At 53.8% G+C, this 19,510-nt stretch overlaps 1 protein-coding gene across 2 annotated transcripts in view; it reads left to right on the top strand.

The window, feature by feature from the left end:
* The window catches only part of WDR4 (WD repeat domain 4), a 31,459-nt gene extending 13,062 nt beyond the window's left edge, over positions 1–18,397 (top strand). The window contains exons 7-12 of one of the 2 annotated variants that reach the window (XR_010943872.1): positions 5,775–5,873; positions 7,301–7,365; positions 8,148–8,331; positions 9,009–9,078; positions 9,929–16,710; positions 16,747–18,397. Coding sequence is in view for 1 of the 2 variants with exons in the window: in XM_067739577.1 (XP_067595678.1) it covers positions 5,775–5,873; positions 7,301–7,365; positions 8,148–8,331; positions 9,009–9,078; positions 9,929–10,125 (615 nt within the window). In the remaining variant the exon portion in view is untranslated. Of the gene's footprint in view, positions 1–5,774; positions 5,874–7,300; positions 7,366–8,147; positions 8,332–9,008; positions 9,079–9,928 lie in introns of both variants that reach the window. The other variant, XM_067739577.1, reaches the window with a different exon arrangement.
* The last annotated feature ends 1,113 nt before the right edge of the window (positions 18,398–19,510 follow it).

The following is a 19,510-nucleotide window of genomic DNA, read 5'->3' as shown; positions in this document are numbered from 1 at the left end:
GTGCATGTGTGTGTGTGTGTGTGTGTGTGTGTGCGCGCGCGCGCGCGCGCGCACTGAGCCAGAACCGGTGTGCAGGGACTCCGGTCTGAGGGGTCCTTACAGCACCATGACCTCGTCAGAACGGTTGGTAGACGGCCCTTTCCGAATCCCAGAGGGACCTGGTTCCCTCCGGTCCTGCCGCTCTCAGCCCTTGTCCCTGAGCCGCCCCTGTGTGAGCGCGTGGAGAGGGGCCAGGCACTTGGCCTTGGTGGAAGTTTGATCACTAAGTACAGCAGCTCTGTCCCAGGAGCCGGAAGCCTTAACAGCTGGGTGATTGGCGGCACCTTTCTCTAAGGAACACTCTTCAGAAGGATCATCGGGCAGTACTTCTGCTGGAGTGCAGGTTTTGAGTTCCTAACTGGCTCTGGTTCTTCTTTTCTTTTCAGAAGCTCTGCCCACAGCCCTTTATCTTTGTCTTTCCACCCTTTAGCTTTTTATGCAACTCAGGGGCCTGGGGTGGGCTGGGGGCCTCATGGACTCCTGACAGGCAGGCCTTCCAGGCGGTGGCCACGTCCTGTTTCCTTCACCAGGTGTGGTTTCTCACAGGTTTTTACTTTTCCCTTCTCTTGGAAGTGACTTGTGAAAGTAAAGAGAAGAAAACAAATGTGCTGGAGTTCCCAGAGATAGCCAGTTTCTGTGAATTTTGCTGTAAGCCTCTTTTACAATAAAAAAAAATACTCAGCCACACAGAAAAGCGTAGTGACCACCTTTGGTCTTACCACTTAGCTTTGTCAAGTCCAGCGTTTTGCTTCTACTCCTTTTTACAGAACTGCAGTAGGGCTGGCGCTGGCCGTCTTGGGTGCCCCATCCCATTGCCTTCCTACCTCCTCACGGGCCACCCGGCCCAGGCGTGGTATGCTGCGTGCCCTGCACGCTGTGAAGTGCAGATTGTATGTTTATTTAAAGAGTCAGATGCTGCTGTAAGGCTTAGAGTGGAAACTAGCACTCCACCCGCCGTGGCCTCCAAGGCAGGCCCTGGGCGCCTTCGGCTGTGTCCTCTTGGTGGCCGGTGTTTCCAAACAATGCGAGTCATCAAGAAACAAGCACGAGCAGTTTCTTCGTGTCAGCTGCTGCCATCTGCGTGGGCATCAGCAGTGTCCTGCCTGCGTCCCCTCCCTCTTTGCTGGTGGGCTCCTTGTCTCCAGAACGTGCCCCCCGACCTTGTTTGGGGTACATGTCACGGGCCAGCTTTCTGAAGGTGAGGGAGGGTGGTTAGGAAGGAGCCTGCCTTTCAGGAGGTGCCCTTCTCCCGCCCCCAGCACTCGGCTATCAGGCAGGTGTATGATGCTCAGTCAGGTGTTTCCCTGCAGATTGTCAAGCCTTGCTCCAGGCTTTTCTCTGGTTTTTAGTTTGCTTGGTTTTCTGCCTGCTTTTTCTTTTGAGAAGTCTGCGGCCATTGAGTCTGGGTCCTTCATGTGGGCTCTGATCGCCCTTCTCTCTGGCTGTTTTCTGGGGGCCTTCTCACCCCGTGCTCTGAAGAACGATGGAGCAGGGCGGGGGTGTCATGGGGGCCCTGAAATTAGCTGCACGGTCAGTGGCTCTGTCCGTTCTGAGTCTTCAGGTCCACAGACCTGGGAGTTTCCTTAGGCTCCCTCCCTCTGGAGCCGTCCGCGCCTCACTCTTCCTGGGATTTGTCCAGTTGGATGTTTGACCCGCTGACTCTTGATTCTTTCCTTTCATATGTTTTCTCCCATGTGCCTGCTCCCTGTTCTTCTTTGGGGGAGATTTTCTCAATTTTATTTTCCAGACTTCTGTGGGCGTGTTCATTTCCGCTGTGGTTTCTACTTTCCAAGAGGCTCTTTCTCGTCCCTGGGATGTTCTCTCTTCATAGCCCCCATCCTTGCATCCTGAATGGAGACTTTGGACTCCTTGCGGTGCTGTGGCGTGTGTTTTTTTTTAGGGATTTTCCCGTGTGTGTTTCCTTTCCTCCCTGTGTGTCACACACCTTTCCAGCTGGAGGTTTTCCTCGATGTCTGGTGGTCCGTCCGCTTATGGCATTGGGGCTGGGTTTGCGAGCCTGGGTGTCAGACTCGGGCACCCGGCTGCATCCCTGTGGGAGCCCTCCTGGGTCAGTCAGTCCTCCTTTTCTCATGGGGGTGGGGTTCGGTGTCCTGTCTTCACCCTTTGTGGGGAGGGGCCCCGTGTCTCTTCTCTACATGTGTCCCAGCGTCCCCGAGACCAAGGTCTCTTGTTCCCATCATCTGTCCCCAGCATCTGGGTTCTGTCTGCATCTACCCGTGATTGGCTTTGTCCTGTAGGGCTCTGCTCTAAAACACCCCTTGTCGCCTGGGGGGACTAGGGGCGAGTGGGGACACCTGTAGACGTGCGTTCGTCTCCCTGTTTGTCAGCCATATTGACGGCAAGGCATTCATACTCACGTCCCAGCACCCGGAGCTTCCTGCCTTAACCATTTGGGGGAAGTTAATTTTCCTCTTTCTCTCTCGGTCATTTAAGTCACACGGAGGTTCTTCTCCTCAGACTCCGTATTTGCTCCGCAGGTGGGTGTGGCCTGTGCACGTCTGGTTTTAGTAAAGGGATCCCACTCACAGGAGGGGTTTTTCTGAGGCGGATGCTGGCGTGGACCCTGCTTCGTTTCACTCATTGTCTGGTCCTTCTCCTTAGATGTGTGGTTCTGTTTCCTGCCGTCTTAATGAGCGTTGTAACAAACGTTCCTTAATATAACCCTCTCCTCTTTTTTGTATTACCGAGGTAACGTTGGTTTATAACGTGTACGTTTCACGTGGACAACGTTGCATTTTGACTTCTTTATACATTACAGTGTGCTCACCACCGAAAGTTTAGTCACCATGCGTCACAATACAGTGCAGTTGACTCGCTTCACTCATCTTGCCCTCCCCCCACCCCTTCCCCTCTGCTAACCACTGCTCTGTTCTTTGTATCTGCATGTTTGTTTTTGTTTTGTTCGTTTACTTTTTATATTCCACGTATGAGTGAAATCATATGGTATTTGTCTTTCTCCATCTGACTTATTTCACTGAGCTTAATACCCTCCAGGTCCATCCACGTTGCTGCAAATGGTGAGATTTCATTCTTTTTTATGGCTCAGTAATGTATTGTGTGTGTGTGTGTGTGTGTGTGTGTGTGTGTGTACCACGTTTTTCTGTTGATGCGCACTTCGGTTGCTTCCAGATCTTGGCTATTGCAAATAATGTGGCAGTGAACAGAAGGGTGCGTATATCTTTTCAAATTAGTGTTTTTTGTTTTCTTCTCAGGGGTGGAATTGTTGGATCATATGGTAGCTCTATTTTTAATTTTTTTTTTCGGTATGCGGGCCTCTCACTGTTGTGGCCTCTCCCATTGTGGAGCACAGGCTCCGGATGCGCAGGCTCAGCGGCCATGGCTCACGGGCCCAGCCGCTCCGCGGCATGTGGGATCTTCCTGGACCGGGGCACGAACCCGTGTCCCCTGCATCGGCAGGCGGACTCTCAACCACTGCGCCCCCAGGGAAGCCCTATTTTTAATTTTTTGAGGAACCTCCATACTGTTTTCCACAGTGGCTGCACCAGTTTACATTCCCACCAACAGTGCACGGGGGTTCCCTTTTCTCTACATCCTTGCCAACATTTGTCATTTGTTGTCTTTTTGGTAGTAGTCATTCTGGCAGATGTGAGGTGATATCTCATTGTGGTTTTGATTTGCATTTCCCTGGTGATTAGTGATGTTGGGCATCTTTTCATGTGCGTGTTGCCCATCTGTATGTCTTTAGAAAAATGTCTATTCATAGTCTCTGCCCATTTTTTTTTAAATAAATAAATTTATTTATTTATTTATTTTGGGCTGTGTTGGGTCTTCGTTTCTGTGCGAGGGCTTTCTCTAGTTGTGACAAGCGGGGGCCACTCTTCATCGTGGTGCGTGGGCCTCTCACTGTCGCGACCTCTCTTGCTGTGGAGCACAGGCTCCAGACGCGCAGGCTCAGTAGTTGTGGCTCACGGGCCCAGTTGCTCCGCGGCATGTGGGATCTTCCCAGACCAGGGCTCGAACCCGTGTCCCCTGCATTGGCAGGCAGATTCTCAACCACTGCGCCACCAGGGAAGCCCCTTCTCTGCCCATTTTTAAAGGTTTTTTGTTGTCGCGTTGTAGGAGTTCGTTATCTGTTTTGGTTATTAACCACTTATCAGATATATGATTTGGAAATATCTTCTCCTATTCGGTTGGTTGTCCTTTTGTTGATCGTTTCTCTTGCTGTGTAGAAGCTTTTTAGATTGAAATAGTTCCATTTGTTTATTTTTGCTTTTATTTCCTTTGCCTGAGGAGATATATTCAGAAAGATATTGCTAAGATCAATGTCAAAGAGTGTACTGCCTGTGTTTTCTTCTAGGAGTCTTATGGTTTCAGGTCTTACGTGTAAGTCGTTAATCCATTTCAAGTTCATTTTTGTGTATGGTTTGAGATTGTGGACCAGTTTTATTTTTTTGTATATGGCTGTTCAGTTTACCCCACACCATTTATTGAAGAGACTGCCCTTTCTCTGTTGTATGTTCTTTACTCCTTTGTTGTAAATTGTCCATAAGTGCATGGGTTTATTTCTGGGCTCTCAGTTCTGTTCCATTGATCTGTGTGTGTGTTTTTCTGTCAATACCATGCCATTTTGATTATTGTGGTTTTGCAGTATAGTTTGAAGTCAGGGAGCGTGACACACTCTAGCTTTGTTATTCTTTCTCAAGATTACTTTGGCTATTCTGGGTCTTTTGTGGTTTCATATAAATTTTAGGATTTTTTTGTCTTATGTTTGAAACATGTTGTGATTTTGATAGTGATTGGAGTGAGTCTTCAATTGTTTTAGTTAATAATGTACATTTTAACAATGTTAATTCTTCTAATCCATGAGCAGGAATATCTTTCCATTTGTTTGTGTTTTCAGTTTCTATCTACAATGTCTTATACTTTTCTGAGTACAGGTCTTTCATCTCCTTGGTTAAATTTATTCCTAAATAAATTGTAAGTGGGGTAGCTTTCTTAATTTTTCTTTCTTTTAGTCTGTTGTTAGTGTGTAGAAGCACAACAGATTTTTCTACATTGATTGTGTACCCTGCAACTTTATTCTGTTCATTTATTATTTCTAGTAGTCTTTTGGTGGAGGCTTTTCTATATATAAAATCACATCATCTGCAAACAGTAACAGTTTTACTTTTCCAATTTGGATTCCTTTTCTTTTTCTTGTCTGATTGCTGTGGCTAAGACTGCCATTACTGTGTTGAATAAAAGTGGCCAAAGTGGGCATCTTTGTCTTGTTCCTGATAAACCCTCCTTTTTTTGCATTTATGTTACTTTTGGAGCACACATCAAGGCCATGCCAGTTGACACTCTCATGGGTAACAAACGGATGTCCTCTTTTCACCCATTCTTAAACAGTGATGTGTGGACAGGTGTCACATGCTCATTAACCCCATGTGTTTCTCCTTGTGCGAATGCATGCTCATTGATGGGTCCGTGTGTGTACGTGTGTGCATGCGTGTGTGTTCACTCCCAGCCCAAGCATAGCAGGTGTTGTCTTTGACCTCCGGCATGTGACAGGGTGTCTTGTGTCCTTGCCCATTTGGCTGTGTGGGGTCACCCATGTTTACTTATTGGTTTGTGCGACGCTTTGCACAGTTGTTTCTAAGCAAAGAGCCTTTAGCCGGGAGAGAGGTGCAGTGGACGTAGCTGAGTTATTCCCACTACCCAGTGAAGCCTGGACGCCTCATTGGGTGCTGACCCGTCCTTGGTGTGTGCAGGACCGCACCCTGAGACTCTGGCAGTACAGAAGCGGCCGCGAGTTGCATTGTTGTCACCTGCCCAGCCTGCAGGAGCCGGCGGAGCCCTGGAGCAACAAGGTAACCTCACGTTTGTCTCTGGTTTATAGAGCGTCTCTCCAGTCATGGATCCTGTGGAAAAAATTCGTTTTACGTTGGAAAAGTGTTTTTCCTGTCCATGTAAACTTCTTCCAGCTTGAGAGGAATCGTGTATTTCAAATTCTGAAGGCACCTAGTCATGTAAATGGGAAAAAATTTATATCTTACCATGTTTGCATTCAAAACACTAATTTACAGAAAGGCCTCTAATCCTGCTTGGAAATGGAAAAAATAGTGGTGCCTGGTGGGGAGCTGAGCATGCCCAGGATTCCCTACCTCTGTCCATCGTGGGTCAGCCTCATGCCCCCAGGATGGCGCACTGGCCAGTGCATCCCCAGGTCAGGTCATCTGAGCCTTCAGCTGTCAGGGGATCTGCAGGGGAGAAGGTGTGGGCTGCCTTTCAGGCTCTCGGGGTTCTTCGCTCTGATGCTCCCGGGCGGGTGCCCTGTTTGGCTGGGGTCCAGCTGATCACACGTGGACGGTTCTGGCAGCTTCCAGAGGCCCAGCTGGGCCTGGTGGGGAGGGAGGGTCTGCTCACGCGTTTCCAGGGCCTGCAGAGCTGGCCTGGGGGCTGGGGTCATGATGCGCAGGGTGGCAGCCCGTGGCACGGGGCTTTGCTGCGTGTCTAACGAGACCTGGGCCTGAACTGAAGGGCTCTCCTCCCTCGTCCTTGGCTTCTCGGTTCTCTCGTCCACCCCGAGACCTCTCTGTAGCACATGGGCAGGTAGGCCTGACGTGGGTCAGAGCCCCAGGACCCCAGGGCCGCGGCCACCCAGCCCAGTGGCTTCAGGGCCCTCTGGGTCAGTGGCCTCCAGCTGCCCTGGCTGCCCCCGTGCGCGCCTCCGCCTTGGGTTTCTGCAGCCACGGTGCCCCCGTTAGAGCTGCAGCAGAGAGAGGCCTGCTCGTTCTGCCTTCTTCCCGTCTGCGCTCTGCTCACCCCTGACGCCCCTGGACGGTGAGGAGAAAGCGTAGAGGGGAGCAGCAGCCAGGGCAGCCCCCGAGAGCTGTGCGTGGGCCTGCCGTGCCCCCTGCGCCTCTGCTGGCTCCCAGCCCAGGCTGCTTCCTCTGCCGGAGCGTGTGGACGCTCACGTGCACGCCTTCCTTTCCTCCCCGTGTGCTCTGTCCTCCCTCCTTTTTGAGCAATTCCATTGGCCTTGGAGATGTGGCACAGCTCCGGAGGGAGGGCCAGAGCCACGGAGCGGCCTCTGCCGTCTGCCCTGTGTGTCGGAATTCCCTGTGAGCTGTGCCCTCACTGGTGTGCAGAGAGTCCTGCAGTGTCTTCTCTTTGCCTGTCATGGACCACACGTGGGGACCGTCTGTCCTGCAGCGATGCTCGCAGTTGGAGCAGAGCAGCCCGGCGTCAGGTCCTGCCAGGCTGACACCCCTGAAGCCGCTGCTTTTCCTTTCAGAGGTTCGCTGCGTCCAGGATCACTTACTGGCGCCAGGAGGACTGCGTGGCGCTCCTGTGTGACGGGTGAGCCCACGCGGCCCGTTCGGGAGGCTTGGACGGCGACGCTGGCGCGGCGTCTGCCTGCAGTGAACTTCGCTTTACGAGCCCTGCTGCTGCGGGCCGGGCGGCTCCCTTTCTGTGCGCTGCATCTTAATCCGCTAGGGTAAAGGGAGCAGTGGCCCCCGGCTGGTCTTTTGTGCAGATAGAATCCCAACGAAGGGTCGGCTGTGGTAGAGTTCACCTCAGTCAGTCCCAGCTGGGCATGAGAGACCCGTCGGGGGCTGGCGGTGCTGACGAGGTGGGTGTGGGGGGCACGGGAGACCCGTGGGGGGCTGGCGGTGCTGACGAGGTGGATGTGGGGGGCACGGGCCACTCAGCGTTCCCTCCTGGGCCTTGTCTGCGTGCCGGGGGGGGCGTTTGGGGGCCTCCCACATTGTCACTTGTCCTGACAGCAGGCCTGGGGTGGGCGGCTGAGCTCATGTTGGAAATGAGGACGCAGGATTAGAGGGTAAAAAGCCCGCTGGGGAGGGCTGAGCGCGGCCCGGGGTCCCGTCCGCTGCTTGGCGGGCAGGGCGGCTGTCTCATCTGCACGGCTTCGACTTTGCTGCCTAGTAAGCTGTCCCCGGACTTCGGGACTGGAGCGTTCGTTAGCTCACGGTTCCCGGGGTCGGGGAAGCGGGAGTGGCTTGGCTGGGGGCTCCGGGCTCAGGGCGTCCCGAGGTTGCCGCTGAGGTGTTGGCGGGGCTGGCCCGGGGCTGAGTGCCCCCGTGGGCGCTGTCGTGATCGTCCCCTCTCTCCCTGGGAAGGCTGCCCGTGGTCTGCCTCTTCCAGCTGGATGTCCCCCGGCGGCAGCTGGTCTACCAGCAGCAGCTGACTTTCCAGCACAGAGTGTGGGACGCCGCCTTCGAGGAGGCCCGGGGGCTGTGGGTCCTGCAGGACTGCCGGGAGGCCCCCCTCGTGCTCTGCAGGCCTGTGGGCGGCCAGTGGCAGGTGAGATGGGCGGCCCCGCTGTTTCCGTCGACTATGCCCGTGCCAGCGGCTGTGTCCTTGGGGGACAGCGGCCACAGGGCTTGCCGCGTGGGTGCAGGGAGCTGGGTGCCTGGCCGGGTTCTTCAGTGTCACGGTGCCTGCACGGGTGTCTCGGGGTGAATTGCTGTCATTGGTATGTATTTCCTGTGATTGTTCTGACACGTCTTTTTAGGAGAAAAGCCCACAGTTGGTGAGCCCTTAACATTTGCAGCCTCGGCGCAGCCTTGCGCTGGGGCAGTGGTCCCGCTGGACAGTGAGGGGGCCCCTCCTTGCAGGTGGCCTGGGTGAGCCGTGCGTAAAGCAGGGATGTCACCTCCCGCCTGGCCTGTGTCTAAGGTGCCATGGGGAGAAGCAGGTGACACCCGCAGAGCCCTTTGCAAACTTGCACGGCCTCGACGAGTGCTCAGAGCGCCCGGCAGCTCGCTCGGGGGTCTTTATCTGAAAACTAGCAGTGAGTGGTGCCGCCAGCTGGCACCTGCCAGGTTCCAGACATCTTGGGCGGAGTCCTGCGTGGCGAGCCGCGGTCGCTGCCATGCCTGATGAACCGGGGAGAGCGGCCTTTCCGCCTCCTGTGAGTACAGGGGTCACCACTGTCCGCCGGCCTCTTTCCAATAAAGGTTTTCCATTCGTCTTCTCAGTGTCTTCCTGAAAGTGCTGTGTCGAAGAGGGTCTGTGCTCACCTTCGCGAGAACTGGGCCATGTTGGAAGGTGAGGACCCGCCCTGGCCTGCTTTGCAGGGTCATGTCAGCCGTGGGCGCGGGCGGACGCTGGTTCCAGAGCGCGGAACGCAGCAGGAAGCTATTCTGTGGGTGAGGGTGCAGGGCCTGTGGTGGGTGTGGTGTGTGTGTCTGCGTCCGCGTCGGGACAGCAGAGCTGCTGTGAGCCGGGGCCTGGTTGGTTCCCTTAGCGGAGATTGAGGTGCCGAGAGCCCCTCCGTTTGTATTGGCAGAAGGCAGGCTCTTGGGACGCAGCTTCTGGCTGTGTCAGGGGGTGCTTTTAACTCAGCCCTGGAACTCAGGTGCCTTTACTCGAATAAAGAAATGATTGCTCAGAAGACTTCTTGGGAAGACAAGCCACCATCCAGATGGAGGCCTGGGTCCTCCGAGCTCTGGGGACGCAAACGCAGCTTCGGTGTGTATAGACGCTAGAGCGGCCCGCACGTCCCACTGTTTCTGTGGACCCTGCGGGGTCTGTATCCGGCCGCTCGGTGGTTGGCAGATTTCAGGTCCCCGCTGGCTGTTGGCTGGAGGACACCCCAGTCCCCAGTGCAGAGGAGCAGGGGCGCGGTGCCGACAGGACGCAGCCACAGCCTCTGCACCTGGCCTCCCGGGGACCTCCGGGCCCCGCATGTCCTGTTAGAAGCGAGTCCTCGGTCCAGCCAGGTGTGGCCACCAGGAGGTGGGCATCCTTGGGCCCATGCCAGAGGAGGCGCCACAGGTCCACGGAGAGCCGGGTGGTCACTGTCACAGGAGGGTCCCTCCGGCCCACCACGTCCCCCGCTAGAAGCAGAGCCCCTGCGCTCCTGTGGCACACTGGCACCCATTCTTGTTCCGCACAGGCTCTGCTGGCACGGACAGTGGCTTCAGCAGCCTCTACAAGGCCACCTGCGACAACATGACCACTTACCTGAAGAAGAAGGAGGAACGGCTGCAGCAGCAGCTGGAGAAGAAGCGACGCAGGGGGCCACCGCGCGGGTCCAACGGGCAGACCAAGAAGATGAAGGCGGGGCGCGCACCACGGAGCTGCTCGTCCTAGCTCGGCTCGGAGCGCTCCTTGGGGGTGCTCGGCGCCTCGGGGCGGCGGGACACTGTGCTCGCCCCTCCCGCCCGCAGCGCCCTGACGCAGGCAAAGGGGGGACCTCATTCCCGACTCGGGCTGGGGGGCGGCGAGGTCCATCCCGACTCAGCGGACACCTGGGGCCGTGCCAGGTAGCTGGACGCGGGACCCTGGGCTCTAGAACATTCTGTTGCTGAGCAGAGCCCTCTGGCTGGAGGGAGGCCATGCAGCGTGTGAGCCGCTATGCCTGAGCAGTGAGTGCCTCCAAGCCCCTTCCCTTCACACTGGAGGGCACGTCACCCTGCAGCTGTGGCGCTGTCCTTTCCTGCTCGTCCATGCGGCTTCCTCTAGGGGAGCCTGGACACGGACGGATGTCTTTCCAGCAGTGCGGTGCACACCCGCGCTTTTCTCCAGTCCCCTCGCCCTCCTGGATGGTCCACTACGCTGTCCAGCAGGCGGCTGCGCGCCGCGGGGGCCGTAAACCTGAGGGGAGTTAAGTCCTCGGTTCCCTGCGCAGCGCTGGCTCCGGTGCTCAGGCCCCTCGGGGTGCGGAGAGCTCCTCGCCGGCGCTGGTGGAGACGGGAGCTTGTCCGCGACGCGTGTGGACAGAGAAGCCCGGCTGCACGCTTACTCCGCAGGGAAGTGACAGGCGATGTTGTGTATGTTTGATTTCGGCTTGCACTTTGTGCACGTGCTGCAGAGCAGGAGGGTCGGCTGAATTCTAATTACTGATCAATAAAGATGAGCTTTTTTGCAGCTTCTAGAAATTTTAGCAGCAGCACCTGGAGCTAATCTCAGAATATATTCAGTGGAACCATTTGTGATGAGTGCGCTGTTTCCGACCGAAACATTTGCCTTTTGATTTGAAGAAAAACATTTCTTTGGTTTGGGGTTTCACAGGGTACTTGGACACAAATCATTTTGTGTATCAGAAGCTGCAAGGCTTCAAACTTTTCCTAAGTGCCTTATTTTACTTCAAACATTGATCTGAAAACAGTGCTGTTTGTGAACCGCCCGGGGTAACTTCCCACAAGGGACATCAGGACCTCCCCAGACTGGGGGCTGTCTCGGGCAAAGGAGAGCAGAGGGGGTGTGCCTGGGATGGAATGGGGTCCCCAGGGCAGAGTGGGGTGCCCTGGCCATGGTCCTGGAGGGGGAGCCTGACCTCGTGAGCACCGCATCGGGCCCAGGAAGGGTTTGTGATAATAGTCTGCTCTGAATTCTTGGTTTTAGGAGCAGTTTAGGTTTGTTCATTTTGGTGTCTTTGTCTAAGATAGGGGTCAGCAAACGGGCTCGCAGGCCACATGCTGCCTGTTGACCAGTTTTGTGTGGTCTGTGAGCTAAGCGTAGTTTTTACATTTTTAAAGGTTGAAAAAAGTCAAAAGCAAAAGATTTCGAGATGAGTGTCCATCACTAAAATTTTACCGGGACGCGCCCACGCCTGCTCGATTGGGGGTGGTCGACGTCGGCTTTGGGGCTGTAGCCACAGAGGGGGATGGTTGCCTCGGAGACCGGATGGCCTGCCCAGTCTACAGCCTTGATTTTCTGGTCCTCTGCAGAGAGCCTTGCCAGTCCCTACCGCGCGCTCTCTCAAGTCTGTGCAGTGTTTTAAAGGAACTGGTTAATTTCACCGCGCTCCACGTGGTCCCTGAGGGCAGCTAGGGGAGCAGCCTCTAGAACCCCGGTGTCCCAGCTCCGGGCAGCAGGGGTGGCGCTGAGGGGTGTGTGAGGCTGGCCTCTTGCACCTGATGGGGAGGCTCAGACTTAACGACAGCGGCAGTGCCAGGCAGCCTGTCCGGGAGAGCAGAGCACAGGTGAGAGGGGCCACGAACATCTCCCGCCTTTCCGGGGGTTGCTTTAAAGTTACTTGCGTTCTGATCGAAGCTACACACGCACGTGTCAGAGACCAGGCTATACTGACGGGCTGACTGAGACTGTGGTCTGGTCTGCTGCTTCTCCCACACAGCCCCGCCCCACTTGGTGATCTTCGGCCGCTAGAGGCCCGGCAGCAGGTGTGGGGGGGGGAGGGGGAGGGAGGCAGCGGCCTTCTCTTCTGCTGCGGTGCCCGTTCCGTGGGCTGCCTCCCTCTGGGACTGTCGCCTCCTGGGGGCCCTGGCTCCACCCAGCCCCAGGGGCAGACGTGGCTTCTTCTTGGTCCCGAAACCCCGTCCGCGTCTCTGGAACTAGCGTCTCCATCAAAGGACCTTAACGAATCTCAGGTGAGTGTGAGCTGAATTCTCGCTGGAAGCCTGACTTAGGAGCCGTTCCTGCTCATGTGCCCCCGGTTGCCCCGAAGTTTCTCCCGTGGTTGGCGGAACGCAGACCCGTGAGGAGCCAGCTGTTGGATTTCCTGGGTTTTCGTCTTTTACGTCTTCACCCGTAGCAGCAGCGTCCCTGCTTCCCTCCGTGGCTTTGCCTTGAGAAGGCCGGTCCATCGTCCTCTGATGAGAAGAGCGGCTTCTTTGGGTTCGTCTGTTGAGCCGCGGGGGCGGAGGAGTTGAGCTGGCTTTCTTACCCCTTTACTTAGCTCTATTTTCCGTCCTTTCTCAGTGTCCGTGTGTTTTGCGTTTGGGGAGATTCCTTGGGCTTTGTTCCGGCGCATTTACTGATTTTTTAAAAACCTGGTCACCACAGTTGTGAATTTGAAGTGGTTTTGTTCCTTCGTTTTCATCCTAGTGTACGGCTGGCAAGTGTGCCCGGAATGGGTAACAGTCCCAGCCAGAGCCGGGACGCTCAGCAACAGCAGAGTGGTCCCCAGGTTCCCTCCTGGCAGTTACCACTGACCCCCCACCCCTACCCCCAGGCCAGGCCGACCCAACGCGCTGGTTCGCCGCCTCTCATGCTGTTGTGTACGGCTGTGGTGGTCACTCTCACTGCTCCCTCGTGTGAAAACACCACAGCGCGCTCACCCCACTGTCACGTGGGCATTTGAGTAGTTCCCACTTCTGGGCTGCGGGGAGCGAGCTGGTCGCTGTCCTGGAACACGCGTAAGCGTTTCTCTCGGGAGGGCCCTTGCTGGCCCGAAGGCACTTGGACAGCGCCGCCCACCCTCGTTCATTTCAACCCCTACCGGTACATTCTCTTGCTCAGCCTTTGAGGTTTAACTTTGCAAAGGGGCAGACTTGGAGTTATGGGCCGCTGTGTGTGGGCCAGTGAAGCAGCCCACTTCGTGTCGAGGCTTAACCTTGACCCTGTTCTCAGCAAAGGCGCCTTAACAAAGCGTGGATCACCGCGCCGGGGGAAGCCGGCACGCGGTCGTGGGGACATTCAGGCCTGCCAGTAGATCACCGTGGCGGGGAGCTGAGGCCTCCTGTCTTGGGGGAGCTTTCTTGTGTAAATGTGGAGAGAACGCTGTGGATTTGTTTCCTGCAGCACTGATTTGAGTTCTGTACGTGTTGCCATGCATTTTTCTTTCTAATTTCCATTGTGATTTCTTTGCTGCATGGGCTGTTTGGAAGTGTGGTTAAATTCCCAAACGTCGGATGTGTTTTCTTCAGATTTTTAAAATTGATTTCTGGTTTTGATTCCATTGTGGTCTCGATATACTTTGATTCCTTTCCTTTTAGATTTATTGAGCCTTGTTTTATGCTCCAGTATGGTGGTGGTTTCATGTGCCCTTGAAGAGAACATGTCCCATCGTTGCTGGCTGGAGGCGTGTTCTGTAAATGTCCATCAGGTCAAGTTGGTGATGCTGTTGGTTGTTACCAGTTTCAGGAGCACAGCCATCCTCCTGGTTTCTGTGTACCTCTCTTACGTACTGAAAGCAGTAGTTAAATGTCTAATTGTGGAACTAACTTTCCATCGTTCTAGTGGTTTTTGATTCTGATATTAGGTGCGTACACACGTAGGAGTAGTGTGTCATCTTGATGAATGATGCCTTACCATTCTGAAATATCGCTCTGTCCCTAGTCCTGTTCTTTGTCCTGAAGTGTAGGTTATCCTGTGAATGCAGCCACTCCAAGTAAAAAGTTAGTGTTAGCATGGAATTTCTTTTTTCATCCCTTCTAACCTATGTATGTGTTTATATTTAAAGTGGTTTCTTTTTGTTTTTTGTAGACGATCTCTTCTTATCCTCCAAATTTTGGATTTCAGTGGGAATTCAGCTGAGCCACGTATGTAATTTAAAGTGTTCAGTAGTCACTTTGAAAAGTTTGAAAAAGATAAAATTTTGAGAATAGTCTGTTTAACCAAATACAGCAAAAATAGTGTTTTAGCATACAGTCTATATAAAAGTTATTCATGAGCTATTTTACATTCTGTTTTTAGTCTTAATTGTCAGAAATATGGTGTCTACTGTACATAAGGTTCCTCTTTCAGAAAGCCCTGATAGCCTAGATAAACAGACTGCGTGAATGACCTCGCTTTGCCCTTCCCACAACCTAATTCCCACTCTTAAGCCTCAAAGTAGCCAATAAACAGTGAACCCTTGAAGCCCTAGGCACCCCAGCGTCGACCCCAGTAGAGGCAGTGCCCCAGGCTCGTGCGTTTGCACGGGCCTCGCTGTGTGGCCCTCGGGCGTGCTGTGCCCTCTAGGACTGAGTAATCAAGCTCATTTCTCAAAGTTCCCTGATGGCTTTTGCTGAAGCGCGTCTTGCAACCGTAAGAACCAGACAGGCTGGTCCAGCCACAACCTTGGCTGTGGTGGGGAAAACGTCCGGGGGCTCGCTCTAAGCAATTCGGGTTGTGTGAAGCACACGTGCGGTTTTGTAAGGAAGCCCCGTACCGTTTTCCAGAGTGGGTGTGTCATCTTACATTCCTCTGGGTGATGCACGTTGACCCAGTTTCTCTGCATCCTCACCAGCATTTGGTGTCATCACTGTTTTATCTTAAGTGAGTTTTGAGAGTTCTTTATTCAAGTCCTTTGCCAGATATGGTTTGCAGACGTCTTCTCCCAGGGCGCAATTCCTTTTTTCATCCTTTGAACACGGGCTCTTTTGCAAAGCAAACACGTGTGATGTTGATGGGCTGCAGTTCATCAGTTTTTTCCTTTGACGGATGGTGCCTTTGGTGTCGAGAACCCTTTTCCTAGCCCTAGCCTCTCAGGATTTCCTCCTGTGATACTTCTGGATGTCTCATGTTTCCCGTTTTACATTTAAGTCCGTGATCCATCATGAGTTAACTTGTATGTAAGATGTGAGGTTCTGTTCTTTGACTGTGGACGTCTGCCTGCCCTGGTGCCACTTGTTGGAAAGGCTGTCTGTCGTCTGTTGAATTGCCGCTGTGGCCTTCATTGTGGAAGGATATTTTCACTGGATGTAGTTCTTTAATTTTCGTTTCTTTGGAGATGTTCCTGCTCTGTCTCGGGGCCGCCCTAGTCTCCCCAGTGTCTGTTTTCCTCTGTGCTGGTGGCCTCAGTGTCTATGCACAAGTCCGTGCGTGCCCCTGCAGCTGGACCCTCTGCCTTTGCCTTTGCGGGTTGGCACAGTGGCAGGCATGGTCAGTGGAGGGCACTGGGCTGGGCTGGGGGGGCACTGCAGGAGGACGGGGCTGCTGCTCCAGGGCCCAGGGTCCTTTCTTCGTGGGCTGTGCTATGCCGGCCAGCAGCACGGGGTGCTCTGTGACACCCCAGTGGGCTCGCAGTGAGCATGCACCGCACCCCAGCAGGAGGCGTCCTGGCACGTGCCCTGGTACCACGTCCAGCTCCCAGGGAGTGTGTCTCCTGGTGCCCCAGTGAGTTGCTGGAACCCTGGCAGGAGGCTTTCTGCTCGCCAGCGCCACCAGCTGGCACATCACAGCCGCACCCCCTCAGACAAGGTCTAGTCCCCACCCCAAACCCCCAGTGGGATGCTGCCATCTCCCCGAGGTCCACAGATGCCACGCTTCTCCTGGCTTGTTCCCTCTGCATGAGTCCTGGAGGTGCCGGCTACTCCCAGACCTCAGATTCCTTTGCTCTTTAAAGTTCTTCACGCTTTACTCAGCAGCCCTCTGTTCCTGTTTAACAATTCTTTATATTAGCGTTTTCCTCCTTAAATTGTGTGACTTGCATCTCTTGACCGATACACCTTTTCCCCACTGTACGTAATGTGTCTTCTTTTCCTGGCTTTTAAAAAGCTTCCTCCCATCACTGGTCGTCTGTAATTTGATCATGATGTGCTTTGGGGGCATGCGTGTGTTTATCCTGTTCAGCATTTGCTGAGTTTCTTAAATCTGTGGATTTATCGTCTTTGTCAAATTTGGGAGTTTCCAAGTATTATTTCTTCAGATATCTGTTTCCTTCCCCCTTCTCTCTCTGCCTCCTGCAGACTTCAGTACTTGCATTTCAGGCTGTTTGCTGCGGGCACTAGGGTCAACCAGTCTCAGCAGTTTCTCTTCGGGCCTTTTTCTGCTTCTGCTTCATTGTGGATAGATTCTTTTTTTAAAATTTATTCTTGGCTGCATTGGTCTTCGTTGCTGCGCACGGGCTTTCTCTAGTGGCGGTGAGCAGGGGCTACTCTTCATTGCAGTGCACGGGCTTCTCATTGGGGTGGCTTCTCTGTTGCGGAGCACGGGCTCTAGGCGCACGCGGGCTTCAGTAGTTGTGGCTCGTGGGCTCAGTAGTTGTGGTGCACGGGCTCTAGAGCGCAGGCTCAGTAGTTGTGGTGCACGGGCTCTAGAGCGCAGGCTCAGTAGTTGTGGCGCACAGGCTTAGTTGCTCCATCACATGCGGGATCTTCCCGGACCAGGGCTTGAACCTGTGTCCCCTGCACTGGCAGGTGGATTCTTAACCACTGTGCCACCGGGGAATTCCATGGATGGATTCTATTTCTCATCTTCACGTTCCCTGATCTTTTCTTCTGTGGTATGTAAGCTGCTGTCATTCCAAGGCTGAGTATTTTCTGAACCAGACATTGTATTTTTCATCTCTGTAATTTCGATTTTGTTCTTTTAAAAATAGCTTTCATTTTTCTCATCATACTCATTAAAAACTGTCCTTGAGCACTCGGCGCATACTTAAAATGGTGGTTTTCTCTTACGTCGACTCCACCTTCCCTGTCGTTTCTGGCCTGTTTCTGCTGACTGGTCTACCTTCTGCTTTTGCTCCTCTTTTCCTGCTGCTGTGTCCAGGAGGTTTTCTGTCGGGTGCCTGATATGGTGACACTGTCACGGTTGAGTGCTCAGCTCTATTACCTTCCTTTAGAGAACGTTTCGCTCCTCTGGGCAGGCTGTTAAGCTCCTGGGGATGAAGTCGATCCTTCTGGGGTCTGTTCTGGAGCTCACGGGGGCAGGTTGGAGCAGCCTCTAGAGGGACAGTGTGCCCTGCTTTCTGAGGCCGGCCCACCTGGCATCCCTGGGGAGCACCTGTATGTTCGTGAAGTCTCCCCGTGCTGGGCTGGCCGGAGGGGCCTCGGGTGACCTCTGGTCTGGGAATTGTCCTGTCCTCAGAAGTACTTGTGTGAGCCTCGTGGGGTTTCACCACACGTGAGCAGGGTGGTGTTGAAGCAGAGACCCAAGGGGACCCGGGCAGCCCCCTCTTCTCAGGCACCCTGTCCCAGACTCAGCTGCCCTGCCTCCGAATTCCCTTCCACCTGGACCTGCCCCCACTGTGCTGCGGCCAAACGATCACTTGAGGCAAAGAGTCCTCAGGCCCGTGTCGCCGGGTTTCCAGTTGGCCCTGGGGTGCGGGGTGTGTGTCTGGGCCCGCCGTGTTCGCCATGGTCTGCGGTTGAGTCACATTTGTCCTGTGACGAGTGAGGCCTGGCCTCTCGTCTCTGACCTGCCTGTGACCGTCCTTGGCCCAGGTGCTTGGCAGTGTTTCCTGGGGGGAGGGGGCGCTGATCTGAAGGACATCTTCCTAGCCTTTCCTCTGTTATGTCAATTGCGCATCTTTCCCAGTTTGGCTTCTGGCTTTGTTTTAGATATTTTCTTTTTAATATGGCCTTTTCTGGTAGTCGGATTCATCCATCTTCTTATGATTTTTGGGTATCACACTGTATTTGGGAAGGTTTTCTCCACCCTGCATACCTTTGAAACAGCTGGTTTAGGAAGCGGGGTGGGGGGGGCAGAAGTGTGCGACCAAAGACAGGACAAGCCCGCCTGACGTGGGGGAGGAGCGTGTGGGAAGACTGTGATTTCCGTGTCAAAAGCCATTTGTTTTTCCCCCCAAGCCTGGCTTTTTACCCGTGAAATGGAGGCAGAGTGGTGCTAAGATTCACAGTGGGATTTGCCAATTTTTGAAGCAGAAAATCACCAGCCTGACATTTGATGTTATGTTTTGCTGGTTCCAATTCCGTGACAAAGAAATGAAAGAAAATAAAAAAGCTGTGCTCATGGCTCCTCTGGGTGATTTGTTTTGACTTTTGCTGGCCTGATGGGGAGGGGAGGCGTCTGTTGGGGGAAGAGCCTGTGAGCGGCCAGCGCGGCTGAGAGGGCACGGGCGGTAGCCAGGTGGGCAGGGGCGGCCACAGAGGGGGTCAGGGTTCCTGGAAGCTTGCGGTTCCGGGCCAAGCATCTCTTAGGTCAGTGTTCTTTGAGGTTACTAGCTCAGATGGACCATTACCCAGAGAAATCAAAAGGCTATGAGACATCTGTCATGGCGACCCTGCTCGGAACATCTGCTCCTTTTGTGAAATATTCCGATGACAGTGAATATTCCAGTGAAGTGGCTTGTTCTGCACAGCAGGCGGGCAGACAGCGCCCTTGACTGAGGGTCACGTGATGGCTAACTCAGCTCTCCAGCGTTCTTCATCTGACCCGAAGAGCAGACAAAGCGGGCCCCCCACTTGTTGGCCCTGCACCCGTGAATCCTGCCAGGTCAAGTCTGACTGTACAGCACCGTGTGCTCAGGGCCCCTCTGCAGCTGAGCCTTGCTGGGAAGCTTGCTTTGAAGCTTAACAAAGTCCAGTATTCAAAAGATCCCCGAAGCCACCAGCACAGGTGAGAGCAGACTTTTCTCTGGTCGGTGCGTGTTGGGAAGCTCTTCACTGTATGTGGTTAAATGAGGACGACAGCATGTTAGAAATAAGTATACGTAAGAAAGTTATTAAGGAACTACCCCAGAAAAACCACAGGCCCAGACCTTCACAGGGGAATTCTACCAAACTTCAAGGACCAGATAGTCCCAGAGCACCATAAAGTGTTCCAGAGTGTAGAAAAGGAAGGAAAGCAGTTCCTGATTCCTCTTGTGAAGCTAGTATAATATCCGATACTTAAACCAGATAAAGACAGTATAAAGGGAAAAACCTGTACTCCAATATCACTCATGAATTATCAGTGCAAAATTACTAAGTATTAGCAGCTGGAATCTAACATAAAAATAATACAATAGCATTACAAAAATAATACATCATGACTGAATGGGATTTATTTTAAGAATTTAAGGTTTGTTCAATATTAGTATCACTTATCACATTAACACATCTAAGAAAAAATTCATAGTTCTCTCCAT

This window comes from Pseudorca crassidens, chromosome 5 (assembly GCF_039906515.1).
Source record: "Pseudorca crassidens isolate mPseCra1 chromosome 5, mPseCra1.hap1, whole genome shotgun sequence".
NCBI classification, from domain to species: domain Eukaryota; kingdom Metazoa; phylum Chordata; class Mammalia; order Artiodactyla; family Delphinidae; genus Pseudorca; species Pseudorca crassidens.
This window is presented reverse-complemented; position numbering and strand designations above follow the sequence as displayed.